Source organism: Triturus cristatus, chromosome 9 (assembly GCF_964204655.1).
Source record: "Triturus cristatus chromosome 9, aTriCri1.1, whole genome shotgun sequence".
Classification (NCBI taxonomy): Eukaryota; Metazoa; Chordata; class Amphibia; order Caudata; family Salamandridae; genus Triturus; species Triturus cristatus.
This window is the reverse complement of record NC_140592.1, coordinates 529,325,368-529,337,878: the sequence shown is the minus strand read 5'-3', so window position 1 is coordinate 529,337,878 and position 12,511 is coordinate 529,325,368. Positions and strand designations below refer to the sequence as shown.

Genomic DNA, 12,511 nt, shown 5'->3' with positions numbered 1-12,511 from the left:
ACCACTGATGTTTTTTTACAAACACAAAATGAAGACCTATGCAACAGACGTTGCTCTGCTCGGAGCATTGTGTTCAAAAGAGGAGACTAAGCTATCATCAGGCAGAAACAGAAATGAAAGTGTGATGTTCCTTTTGATGCTGACCCACTGAGGGTTGTAACTAGTAAAGGACACATGGTGACTGCTCACCATCCTGGAAAGTCTATTACACAAGATTCTTCGTATTTCCATAACCTGCCTCAATATTCTCCAACTCCAGATGTCAGAAGTGAGACTTGTCCACCTGAGAATCCAGAGAGCCCAATGAATGTACCAGTTTGTCATGGACACTTCTCTGGTATCTCTGCAGCCTCACACAACCAGATCTGGGTGATTGAGTTGAGCACCAAAATGACATATTAAAGAATTGTAATGTATATATGTATTTTGTTTTACTTTTTATTTTACAAAGGGGGAGATATAGTGTTTTGTGAGTTAGAGATGACAGGACCCTTTTGGTTTCCGTAGAACAGTGACGAAGGTGCGTGGGTTTGGGTGACAGAATTCTTGATGTCGAATGTTCAGTTAAAGGTTACACACTGAGGAATAAAAATGTGTAATACCAAGCACCATATGTGGCGTGATCATTTGCCTGTACCCAGCTTGGGGAGGATGCTGCAGGACCCCCAGCATGAAACTCTTCATCATAGTATCATCAGGGCTTGCAGGAGAAGGCTCACAATCTTTGGGCACTGTAACTGTCAATATCTATTGCCTTATGAGTCGGAGTTCTCCCGTCCTAAAAGTAAGAGAAAAACGAAACCATTGAAGCCGTGCTTTCTCAATCACGAGTCAACACCTATGAACTACAAACTGGTTTTAATTTGTGCCAGGAAACCATCTACTTCCTCTGGAAACCTAAAATTATGCATCTTATTAGCCCAGAGAACCTTCAAGAAGGCAGGGAACCTCAGCTGCACCTGCGCACCCTGCTCTCTTAAGGCATCCATCCGCTTCCCTAGTTCCCATCTCCTGTCCTCTGTTACCCTTGATATATCAGACCGAATTCTGAAAGAGGCGTCCCCAACCTGTATGGATTTAAGTTTAAGAGCAGCCCCCAGAAGTTGCTCTTTCAAAAGGTAGGACTGAATAAAGACAAGGATCTTCCTTGGTTTCTTTCGTGCAGTGTTCAACTTGAAGGGATCTCTGTGAACCCGCTGGATTTCAGTTTCCCAGACAGGTACTGAGGCAAACTGGGGGGAATGCTTTCGTCAGAATATCTGACGTAGGCTTTCAAATTATCACCTTCCAGTCCTTCTTTTAGGTCTAAAATCCTTATATTATTCCTTCTCGAGGTGTTTTCAAGTCTCTCCAGCCTATCAGCAAGATCCCACTCCCTCTCTTTAAGCCTCATCACTTCCTGCGAATTGTCCTTAACCTCCAGGTCCAATTCTTCCACTTTATTTTCCAACACCTCCATCCGATGTGTTAATGCTATCAAATTTTCCTCTAGGCTAGTACAGGTCTCTTGTATATTTCTCTGATTGGCCTCTGAGGTGGAAAAGAGAATGCCAATCTAGCCTGAAGGTCGCGAGTCAGCCGTTCTCCCGTCCGTTAATTGTTACATCGGAGTCGATGCCTGCCTGCAAGCTTAATCTGGGACTAACCAGGGACTAATGCCGGAACGTTAACATCGCTCCTTTACTTAACTTTGCCGGGTTTTCGCCCGATTACTCCCCCGTTTTCCCTACCTTCGGCAGTGATTGCCGGGGGTCCGGAGTTTGCATTTCGCCGTCCGGAACAGCTGCTTCCTCGCTCTGCCTCGGGCTCAGCTCCTGTTTGTTGTCGTCAGCTGACCGGGATTCGATTCTGCCTTTCGGATCCTCACGGGATCTGGCCTGGTGTTTGGAGCTCCCGCTGGCGTCGATCCGGCGGGGCGGCTGGTGGTTGTATCGAGGTCAGGTTTGACTGGAGGCGTGGTGTGCCGGTGCCGATGGGGTGAGACTGCCAGGTGAGACTGCCGGTTAGGGTGGTGAGTGGGGCCTGAGGAGATACTGGAGAATTGTGTGGGGGATCGTTGATTGCAGCTTTTAATTTCCAGCATAAACCTTTTTCTCTCCCCGGTGTGCCTGCTACGCCACTAGCCTGAATGTGCGGGGGACTGCAGTATCCTTTCCAAGGGCAGCAGGGGCACTAGCTGAATGTTGGCGTGTGCAGAGATTTGAGTACTTTCAGTGCCCTGGTCATATGTTGGCAAGTCTTAGTGGGTCTCCCCTGAAAACAACCAGCCCTGCCATTGAAGACTGTAGCCCCCTTCTAACCTTCAGTCCAACTTACACCCCTGAATATAGCTCTGGGGTTAAAGTAAAAACTATCCCGGGGCTAACTAGATTTGGGGGGAACTCAGCACCTATAGGGGTAAGTCAGACACTGCAGTTAGTTTAGGGAATGATTCTTTCCATCACCACATGGAGTTAGAAAATCCGCACTCAGGACAGCAATTCGATCAGCTCGGAGGAGTAAAAGGGCAGTTAAGGAAAAACTTGTATAAGGGGTCACTGCCAGGGTTAAACACTACTGATCTGCCACCTGGAGGGTCTACCATTGAGTCCGCGCAGGGTAGGAGGTATAGATTGAGATCAAGAAACCTTTTGGGGAAAGAGCTTCTTCTACAACCCCCTACACATTCATCACAATTAATACAGCCGGTACAGCCCCCCCAGATCATTGAGACCCCAACAAACAACTGCAAGAAACCCCAAAACAAACCAGGAAAAATAACCCCCGTGAAAGGTAGAAAAAAAGACAAAAATCAAACCCTCCTAAAGATAATGCCTTCACTAAGGTCTTATTTCACAGCCAAATCACACACTAAGAGGGACCATGATAAACAGGCTATGGCAGAGGGAGGTAAATTGTCGGCCTTCAGATCTGCTGTCCCACTCTCAAATAGATTTTTCATATTAAGCAAAAAGGTTTCTGAGACTTGTGGGATGGAGGGGGTTAATCAAATTGAGATAGAAGAGATAGGGAGTGCTTCTCCAGATGGAGAAGTATCTAGCCCTGGGGGTGCAGAGCAGAGCCCTGTTACACTACAAGGGATGTAACGACTTGTATTGTAACAAACACGATGTAAAGTACTGCGTTGTAAATGTATGTGTGGTAACGTCATACATTCGGCCTCATGCCATAGTGGAGTGACTGCTGTATATAAATCTTAATGCCTCACCAGCAGTGTACTCAAGAAGTCTGCAGACTCCCCTTGTGGATGATTTTAACAGTGGAGCCCAGAAAGTCTAAAGGCTCCTGGAGTCATGTGTCTGACCTCCCTTACTTACTTTGTAAGGACCCATCTAAACCCTGCCAAGAACCAATATCAGCTCCCTCACTCAATGTCAGTAGTCTAGTATTCTCCAGATCAGCTTATCCATCACGGCATCAAATTTCTTGAGCCCCCCCCCCCCCCCCCCCCCATCAGATCCACTGACCCTAAAGTTGGCAGGCACGATTGGGGCTTATAGATGATCGGGAGGCACCCATAGCTGTTAACATGTAACTGTGGCTGTGGCCAAAACAGATGTGGCTCAGAATTGCTGGGGAAGACTCCATTAATGGGAGGCTGGTTTCAAGGTATGGAAAAATGAATGCTTGTGGAGGCTGCAGTATATCGATTCAGGGGTTACCCTCATAAACACAAGACACCGTGGGTGATCTTGGTGTCTCACTTTAACATTGCCCTGTAGTCTTGTAACTAAGGAGTCCTAGAGCACCCCTACTCGCCCATTAATGCTCAATATGGGCATCAAACCCATAAGTGATTTAGCGAAGCTCCATCCTCTGCTGTTCTGGTAGCAGATGGTCTTCACCTCGGAACTGTCACTCTATGCCGCTGCCTTCGAGGAGGTTTGTGCTTTAGACACAATGCACAAAATTTGTTGGATCAAACATGTTAAAAGTCTTATGTCACACATAGGCCTCGCAGGCCACAATATTGGCTGTCCAATACCCCTCACTAGAAGATAGATCAAATCACTATTGGGCAGGGGTCGAGCAAATCGCCCACACAGCGTGGCAGCCAAGGGAGATTGAATGAAGAGTTCAGTGACATTAAGCTTAGCTGTACCCTTGAAAGCTACCTTGACATTATCAAAGTGCACGCTGATAGGAAGTTATACATCCAGTTCAGGTTTGGCAGCCTACCGATCAACACATTTACAAACTTACTGCTGCACAACAAAGCACAGACAAAGAGCTACCCTAGTTGTCCCTGCCCACAAGAATCCATTGCCCATTTTCTCTTTGCATGCACAGCATACACCAAACCAAGGAGCAAATGGCTTTCTCCTGTCTGTAGAGAACTCGGTACTCGAGATTTTAGAGTGGCCCTGCGCATATTCAAATCAGATGCAAGGCCACTATTTGTGTGCGCAACTGAGAAATATTTGGGCAATGCATGGGCGATCAGAAGGAGGGCGTTGACTGCCTCCCGACCTATCCCTGAGAGCTGTTGATACGATTAGTTGCCCATAAAGCACATTTGCCTTAAAGGTTAGAAATCCTAAAATGCAAGTGATATTTTTCAGTCCTGTTTGCAAGTAAATTTAAAATGTTTTTATTGTCTTTTAGTATAACGACTTGTGAAATGTAACCACTAGCATTTGCTCTTTAGTAACGTTTGTTTACCTTGTTGGTAAGAACCTGTGATGGAAGCAATGAGCCGTTTGACTAACTAATGTAATCATTAGTATTCAAGGTATCTGTATTATAGAAACAAGACTTTGCCAAGTATGCACATCAACATTTTGTTTGCACTTCAATCTTCCTTGTTGGTTGGAATCTGCGACGAAAATCATGGCCCGCATTACTGGTGAATGTCATTGCTATCATCCAGCACATTTCCATTTTCATTGGGGGAACACGCCTGGTAGGTGTAGCAGTGTGCGACCAATCTGGTTTAACTTTATATTCAGGCTCCCTTGAGCCGGTGGAGTCGACGGACTCATGGTCACGCACCTGCGCGCTACGAGAGGTACTAGACCTGATACGATTTTAGCAGCTTACACAGCAACCCCACACATTTTCCTACTCCCTGCTGACGAGAGGCAACTACCTCGAAACACGTGTCCAGGGATGGCACACGCCACGCATACTTGCATTCACACTCGAGCATAGGTGTATCCGCCGACGCTGACCTTCAGGGACCATTTTCATTGGGGGAACACGCCTGGTAGGTGTAGCAGTGTGCGACCAATCTGGTTTAACTTTACATTTCCATTTTAGAAACGGGACTTTGCTTAGCTTGCACATTAATCTTCCCTGTTGGTTTGAACCTGCGACGAAAACCACAACCCGCATAGTACCCGTAGTTTTTAATTTCATGCTTTTTAACGTTTGTTAGTTCAACTTTTAAACGTATCACCTCTTTAAACTGTATTGATTTAACTATCGATGTGCACTGTTTGATTTATATTGATATGTATGAAATCTATTCCTCGAATTTTTATTTCTTTTATGGTATTTCACCGAACTAAAGAGTTTGATTAAGAGTACACTACTGAAGCGTGTGCCAGTAGCAGTACTGAGGCGTGTTGTCAAACGGTGTTTGGGGTTTCTTTTCTATGCTACTGTAAGCTTTATGCATTTCACATATTTAAATGTATTCCTTTTTATTACCTGTTTTTGTTATGTCGTTAGATCACTGTATCTCAGTGTGCCCCAAAGTGCACAAGAAGATGTTATGTTTTATTTTATTTAGCAATTGGTTAATAAGCCTTTACATTCAAAGGGGATCATCAAAACAGCATATATTTAAAAAAAAAAAAAAAAAAAAGGGAACGCCATGTGAAGTGGAAGTGAGAATACATTCCATTTTTTGCGTAAACTGTTCCTTAAGGTGCACTTTTGCTGTTTTTGGCAACAAATGCTTCTGTTCACTCCAGCTGGTTCGTGTCTGTCCCTCTTTAAGGTGCGTTGGGGTGACAAGGGATCAACAGAAGAGGGAGCAAGATTAGAAAAAGCAAAGAATGCCGTTGTGACCGCCCCCGAGGAGGCAGAAGAGCCATTCCAGCCTAAACCTCGAAAACCAAAGCCTACCCCGGAGTCTCATCAGCCCAAGTGGTACTCTCCTATAAAGGTAACATCTTTTCTGCCAATATCTATAACAAGGCTTTTGTCTATTGGCTTTATTCAATCCTGCTTCTCAGAAGCGGAGCATTAAAGGAAATGCTACCAGTGGCGCTAGAACAATTTTCAGAGTGGAGGTGCTGCCATTAGTGTTACATCTCTGAACTCCTAGGAATTGTGAAAACTCCAAGCGTCACACAAAGAACAAGTTTAGCAAATGGGCCATGTACATTCTGCAGGAGAGTGGTAAGGGTGTAGTACGAAGCTGGTGGGGAATTTTGGAGCACACGGTCACAAATATATTACTAAAGAATGGTGTGGTAGCGGGCAGTCATATACAGACAATACATTTTCCATTGAAATGGCCACTGGACACAGACAGTTTTAGTGATAAAACTATATAGTGCACAAATGATAATGTGTGTGGGAATCAGGTTTCTGCCAATATTTGTTACGCGCACATCATCGAGTAAAGTGTCTTGGATTGTTTTGATCCTATTAAAATCTTTGCTTCCCTCACACTTCAGAATAACAAAAAATAAATCACTTAATTTATGTTTTCTAAACTTCATGTGTATTTTGAAATATTTGTACAGTTCATTTAATGGCATTTAAATGTTGTTATGTGTTAGAAAAAAATGGCATCCTGCAGCCGTTCCTTTCACACTAAGGAGATTGACGTATACAAAATCCGCTCACTTTACAATCAGATAAAGGAAAGTAAAAACCAATCTCCATGTTAAAAGAATTAACAGCAATTTGTAGAGACGTAGCCTGACATTTTACCTCTAACTTTGAACACACAGCAAATGTGACAACATAAGAGCAAAATTTAGTGGCTTATCTATAACTAATTCACCTGCAGCACCATCAACACCCTGTGCCTCCGAATGTTACTAATAAGCAGTGCTTAATTTAAGCCAGTGGTTTCTGGTGCGCAGCACCAGCACTTAATTGGTTTCCAGTGCTCAGCACCGGCACTTAATTGTCAACACCGCACTTAGGACAGTCTGCCACACAGTGGCGCTGCTCATCTAATTTAGAGATGAGCAGACCAACAGTTGTTTATGGATACAATATACATTAAAAAAATACTAAAACCTGCCTCCCCAGGCATTCCTCTAGCTTTGGGGACCTGGAATAATCTGAACTGTTGCACTTGCAGGAAAGAGAGAGGGTTAGTAGTTGTGTTGGCAGCGATGACAGGGGAGATGAATAGTGCAACATGCACGGGCCTCCTGGTCAGGACCCTGGAACTTAGTATTTTACAAATCAAGCACTGCTAATAAGTAACTAGTTCTTGCTTCAGAGTAACCAGAGAGACGCTAATCTCCACTGGTGATTTGTAGGTAAAAAAAAAGAAAATCTTGATTCGGCTTGTATAAACCATAAAAGAACACAGTACATAAAATCCATCAATATATAATAAATACAAAACAACTATTAAAAAGATTAAAACAAAATATATAAATATGGCAAGATTTTAAATTCCAGACTGTCACGATTCACTCCCTGTGCTCTTGTGCCGACCACCAGGGGGCCAAATTCTGGGACTTTCCAGTGTTCTAATATGCTTCCAGACACTCCCCTGTATGCATATCCTGACTTCCAGGTATTTGGACATCATTTAGGAATTGACATCCATCCCCAATCCATGCCGGGGTTTGTGGAAGCCAGTCTGCTCATGCTGGAAAGTCCATAACCTATAATCCCCTGCTCACCGCTTTGTCTCCACCACTGCATCCCAAGGATGGGTGAAGGAATTCAGCCCACCTGTGGCTGGCTGCTGCTAGCCTGCTCAAACCTGATGCGCATGAGTACTGTGAGCTCTTTTAAGCCCCAGCTCCCTCCAGCCCAGTGTTGTTCATTGTAGCTGTGTACCGGTGAGACCGATACATGTTTCCAGTGTTTCCTGTGCTTTTGATAGCCTTGTTTCCAGTGATTCCTGAGTTCCTGCGCTATAGCTATTCCTTGTACCTGAATTAGCACTGCCTGCAGTACTACCTTGTGCCCTGAGTTCCTGAGCTATAGTTATTCTTTGTTCCTGTTGAAGGGCTTCAGCTATTGCTTGTCCCTGATTTGCACTGCTTGCAGAGCTCTTTTGACTCCTTGTTTCCTGAGCTGTAGCTATTTCCTGTTTCCTTGAACCAGTACTACCTGCAGTGCTACCTTGACTCCTGAGCTATAGTAATTTCCCTGTTTCCTGAACTAGCACTGCCTGCAGTGCTACCTTGACTCCTGAAGCTTTAGTAATTCCCTGTTCCTGAACCAGCACTGCCTGCAGTGCTACCTTGCATCCTGAGCCTTAGCTCAATTCTTGTCCCTGCCTCAGCACTGCCTTCTATGCTACTTTGTTTACTTGATTCCTTAACCTGCACTATTCTAGTATACCCTTGTAGCCTCCCCTTCTGTATATCCCTTTACAGTCCCTGCCTTTCTTCCCATTTCCTTGGACCCAGTTCCTAGTTTGCTGTCTTTCTATTTCTGCTATCTTGCTTCTGTTACCTTGTATGTTTGTTACTTGCTTTCTGCCAAGTGTGCCCTGTGATTTCCTTCCTTTCCTGTTAAGCACTCCTCCTTGCTAGCTCCTTGTCTATTGTGCTTGTGTTTAGTTCTACCCCCTTGCTGTTAGTGCCTTGCATGTTCCTGTTTGATCGCCAGGATCCGTGGGCACAGCTGACTAACCAAGTGGTGTTTCTTGTTCACTGTGAGTATTGTCTTCAAGAGACATTTATAACATCACAATAGGTATACACTCCACAGACCCTGCCTTTGCATGCATATCCTATATGTCGGTATTTGCAGTCAGAATCTGTAACAGCAATTGTGGGTGAGCAACTTACTGAGCTTCAGTCTTACCGTGTGGAGCTCCTGAGTGCTTTACCCCACAGTCCCCTTTATTGTTAATGTTGTATTATATATATGTCTTGCACGTCCGTCCTGGGTGTAGTTAGTCTGAATGCTAAATTGTCTTGTAAGTGCCCTTCCTTTCTGAGTCTTAGCCATCTTGTACAGGCTTCCCCTTTGGATCCCTTTTTCTTCTCTGACTCCTTGTGTGATCCTGGGCAGCGCTGTACTACTCTTTTTGTGCATGATACGTTTTCTTCCCAGTCCCCAGTCCTTGTTCAAGTCCCTGACTGTGTTCCCGACATAGTCCCAGACAGTCCCTGCCCCGACACAGAATTTGATAAAATGACATTTGCATCAAAGTATAATTTCCCTATCGTATTTCTCCGCCTGACTGCAGCCCATATAAACATATGTAATCATCATGCAAATATAGTCGGGGCGTAGCTAGCTTAGTGGGGCTCCGGAGCCCAGGAATCGTAATCCTGTTATACCATCATAAGCTGTGACCCATCGAGCCAGCACCACCATCCCCCTGCTGCGGCATAATTGATGCAAGACTGCGGGCTGTTAGTGAAGCCAAGACCGCCATTTGCCGGGTAGATTCCTCGATGTGAGGGCTACGTGACTGTGAGGCCCTGCGAGCCGGACTTGATCTGCCGTAGTGAGGGGCGGTTGGGGGCCGCCCGGATGAAGCCGCAACCCTGCAGTGGAGCGTGCAGTTGGCCCTATAGCTCCACCATTGGCTATCTTGCACCAGGGAGTTTGGACTGCTGAGAGTGCTGGCGGCCGGATCCTGCCGTGGGCGTTGGTGCGCTGCGGACTCCGGAGCCGTCTGGGCTGCCAGCCTGGCACCTGACGCTCGCGGAGATTGTCACACATTCTCCTGGAAGCGACTGCTGCTCCTGGACAAACTGAGGTGGTAGAGTTTAAGTGAATGAACCGGACTGCCATGCCGAGTGGCTGTACCCACCCTGCTGACTACGGAGGAGCTGCGTGGGGTCTGCCTGGCCCGGGCCTTCGCCTGACACAGTGGGCCTGATTGGAGTCCGGCCGGTTGTCGCAGGCTACAGGTGAGAGCGTGAGTGGAGTGGAATTAACCGCAGACTCGTCAGCCCCCTTTGCATAAACAAAGCAGGAGAACCCAGAGCATGTGAAGCGCCCTTCCCTGGAACCAGGCGGGTGTCAGTAAGAGTGGCAACTTTGGGGAGCAAGTTAAGTGCGGCCTTGGGGCGGGTCTGTTTGACTGGATTGTCTTCCCCGTGCCCTCTTAACCCGGTCAATAGTCATATATAGATGGACATACAGCTGGGCTCCTGTCTGTAGCACTTGAACAGCTGGGAACCCCGAAGTGACCCACTTGGGACCCAGAGTGGCTGCTGCCCGTATGGGGCCTCAGTGAGATACTGGTGGCCTGACTGGAGACGAGTGCATGGTCGTGGGCCCGGGTATGTCAGTCGCCTGAATCGGCTCCTACAAAATACTGAGCTGCGTGGTTGGGTGTGTGTGGAGTGAGACGCCATCCCCTGAGGCTTGTGGAGGGGTTTCGCAAACGGGGGCCCAGACTACATCAGACTATAGCTGGATGACGGGTTGTCCATAATGTATCGCATCAAAGGCTGAACACACTGGACGCAGGCCCAGAACACGCATGCAACCTTGGGCTTGGCAGACGTAGTCAGGGACCAGTGATTCTGTCATGTGCGGCGGCCAGAAGAACTTGCGTGAGCCTTGGCCACATGTAGCAGAGAACTGACCAACGGGCTCAATGGCACTCTGGTAACCCGAACCAATATCATCGGAGTGAGTGTGCTTAATCCCTGCACTGCTGCAGCTGACGGTCCAGCCGTCATCTACGCACTAATAACAGTAATTGAGGGGAGGACTGTTACGAGCAATGGGGCGACCCAAAGGGAAACTACCGGAGACAATCCCCGCCACTACACAGCCCACGGACGCCCCAGACAATTCTACGCGCCCACTCTCGCCCAACTCAATCGCTCCCACAAATATAGAGACACCTCAAGACAAATTGGACTTAATACTTCAGGAGGTCAGGGATTCCCGAAAGGCCATTGAGCAGCAAATTGGATCGCTTATGACAGGTTTCACGTTGCTCAAGGCTGACCACGCCAAACTAGCAAGCACAGTGAAATCGCACCCCAGCATAAGGAACATGCATCACAAATATAACAACTGCAATGGCAAGTCAATGGTCTACAGGACAGAATCGAAGATGCAGAAAGCAGAAATGGCAGAAACAACGTGCGCATCATCGGGCTCCTGGAGCGTAGCGAGTACCCCAACGCTGCCAGATTTATGGAGCAAAGGAGCTTCTTTTGTGTAGAGAGAGCCCACAGAATCCCTACTGGCAGACCAAAAGTGGGAACGCCACCGCAGCTATTGATAGCCAGGATATTAAATTACAGGGACCGTGATGTACTACTCCAGAAGGCACGTGAGCGGTCGCAGATTCAGTTTGAAAATCACCGGGTATCGCTGTATCCCGACTACACCCTAATGGTTCAGCGTCAAAGGTCCTCCTTTCAAACAGTTCAAAAGAAACTGCGTGCCCTGAATATCAAATACACACTCCTTTTCCCTGCCCGCTTGAAACTCATCCACAAACAAAAAACATATTTTTTTCGACAGCCCGAAGGATGCAGATGAATGGATAGAGGTCATGGACCCAGTTTCAAACTCTGGCACCATATCCCAAAGCCTGCCCAGTAGCCCTAAGCGAACTCAGGAATGTAGATCACACCGCAATGTTAAAAAATGCAAAAAGAACTATTGATGGACAGAATGCAGAACAATGTCATATATTCACCCCAGTACAGAGATCTGGGCCTAAATCCATCGTTTTTTTGCTCACCATGCCATTCGAGTTTGAACCCAGCCATATGCAAATCAGTCTTGACCCTGTTCCTCATGGGAACAGTCCAGCCCGAACTGCCAAGCCAGGTCCTCCCTGGACTGGAAACAAGCATCCTAGGACCGGTTTCGGGGTTTCACCCCTCTTCAGCCAGGATAGCTTGATTCCAGTGGCATGGAGAGCACGGGACTCACGTCTGAGCATACCCGTCCCACTCGGGGTGACAAATGCAAAAAGAACTATTGATGGACAGAATGCAGAAATAAATGTTTTAAAATCAAAATTTATGACTTTTAATCAGTCCAAATCTTTCAAGGGCAAAATATTTATGAATAATCTGCCACTTGATCAGGTTCAAGATTTTATTTATCTAGGTTATCCAACATGATTTGGGTTGGAAGAAGCAGGTAGATCTGGCAACACTTAAACATTCTCAACTCTCTGGTGCGCTGAGTATAGAACATACTAAATCTTTGACAAAACCAATCGACCCGGCAGTCCGTGTGTATGATAGAAAAGTGGTTGGTGCAGCGCTCTATGGAGTTGAGTTGTGGGGATTTGAGAATCTACATAAAATGTCTACTTCAGAAAATAGATTTTTACGCAATCTTACTAAATTACCACAGAGTACTCCTCTGTGCCCTTTGTTTTATGATCTAGGAATGAGACCAATTGCATTAATTGCCT

The 12,511-nt window shown here is 46.3% G+C and overlaps 1 protein-coding gene across 1 annotated transcript in view; it reads left to right on the top strand.

Moving 5' to 3' along the window:
* The window catches only part of ANTXR2 (ANTXR cell adhesion molecule 2), a 670,700-nt gene that overhangs the window by 611,586 nt on the left and 46,603 nt on the right, over nucleotides 1–12,511 (top strand). Inside the window, exon 15 of the mRNA XM_085625534.1 lies at nucleotides 5,945–6,112. Within this exon, the coding sequence (XP_085481660.1) occupies nucleotides 5,945–6,112 (168 nt within the window). The remainder of the gene's footprint in view (nucleotides 1–5,944; nucleotides 6,113–12,511) is intronic.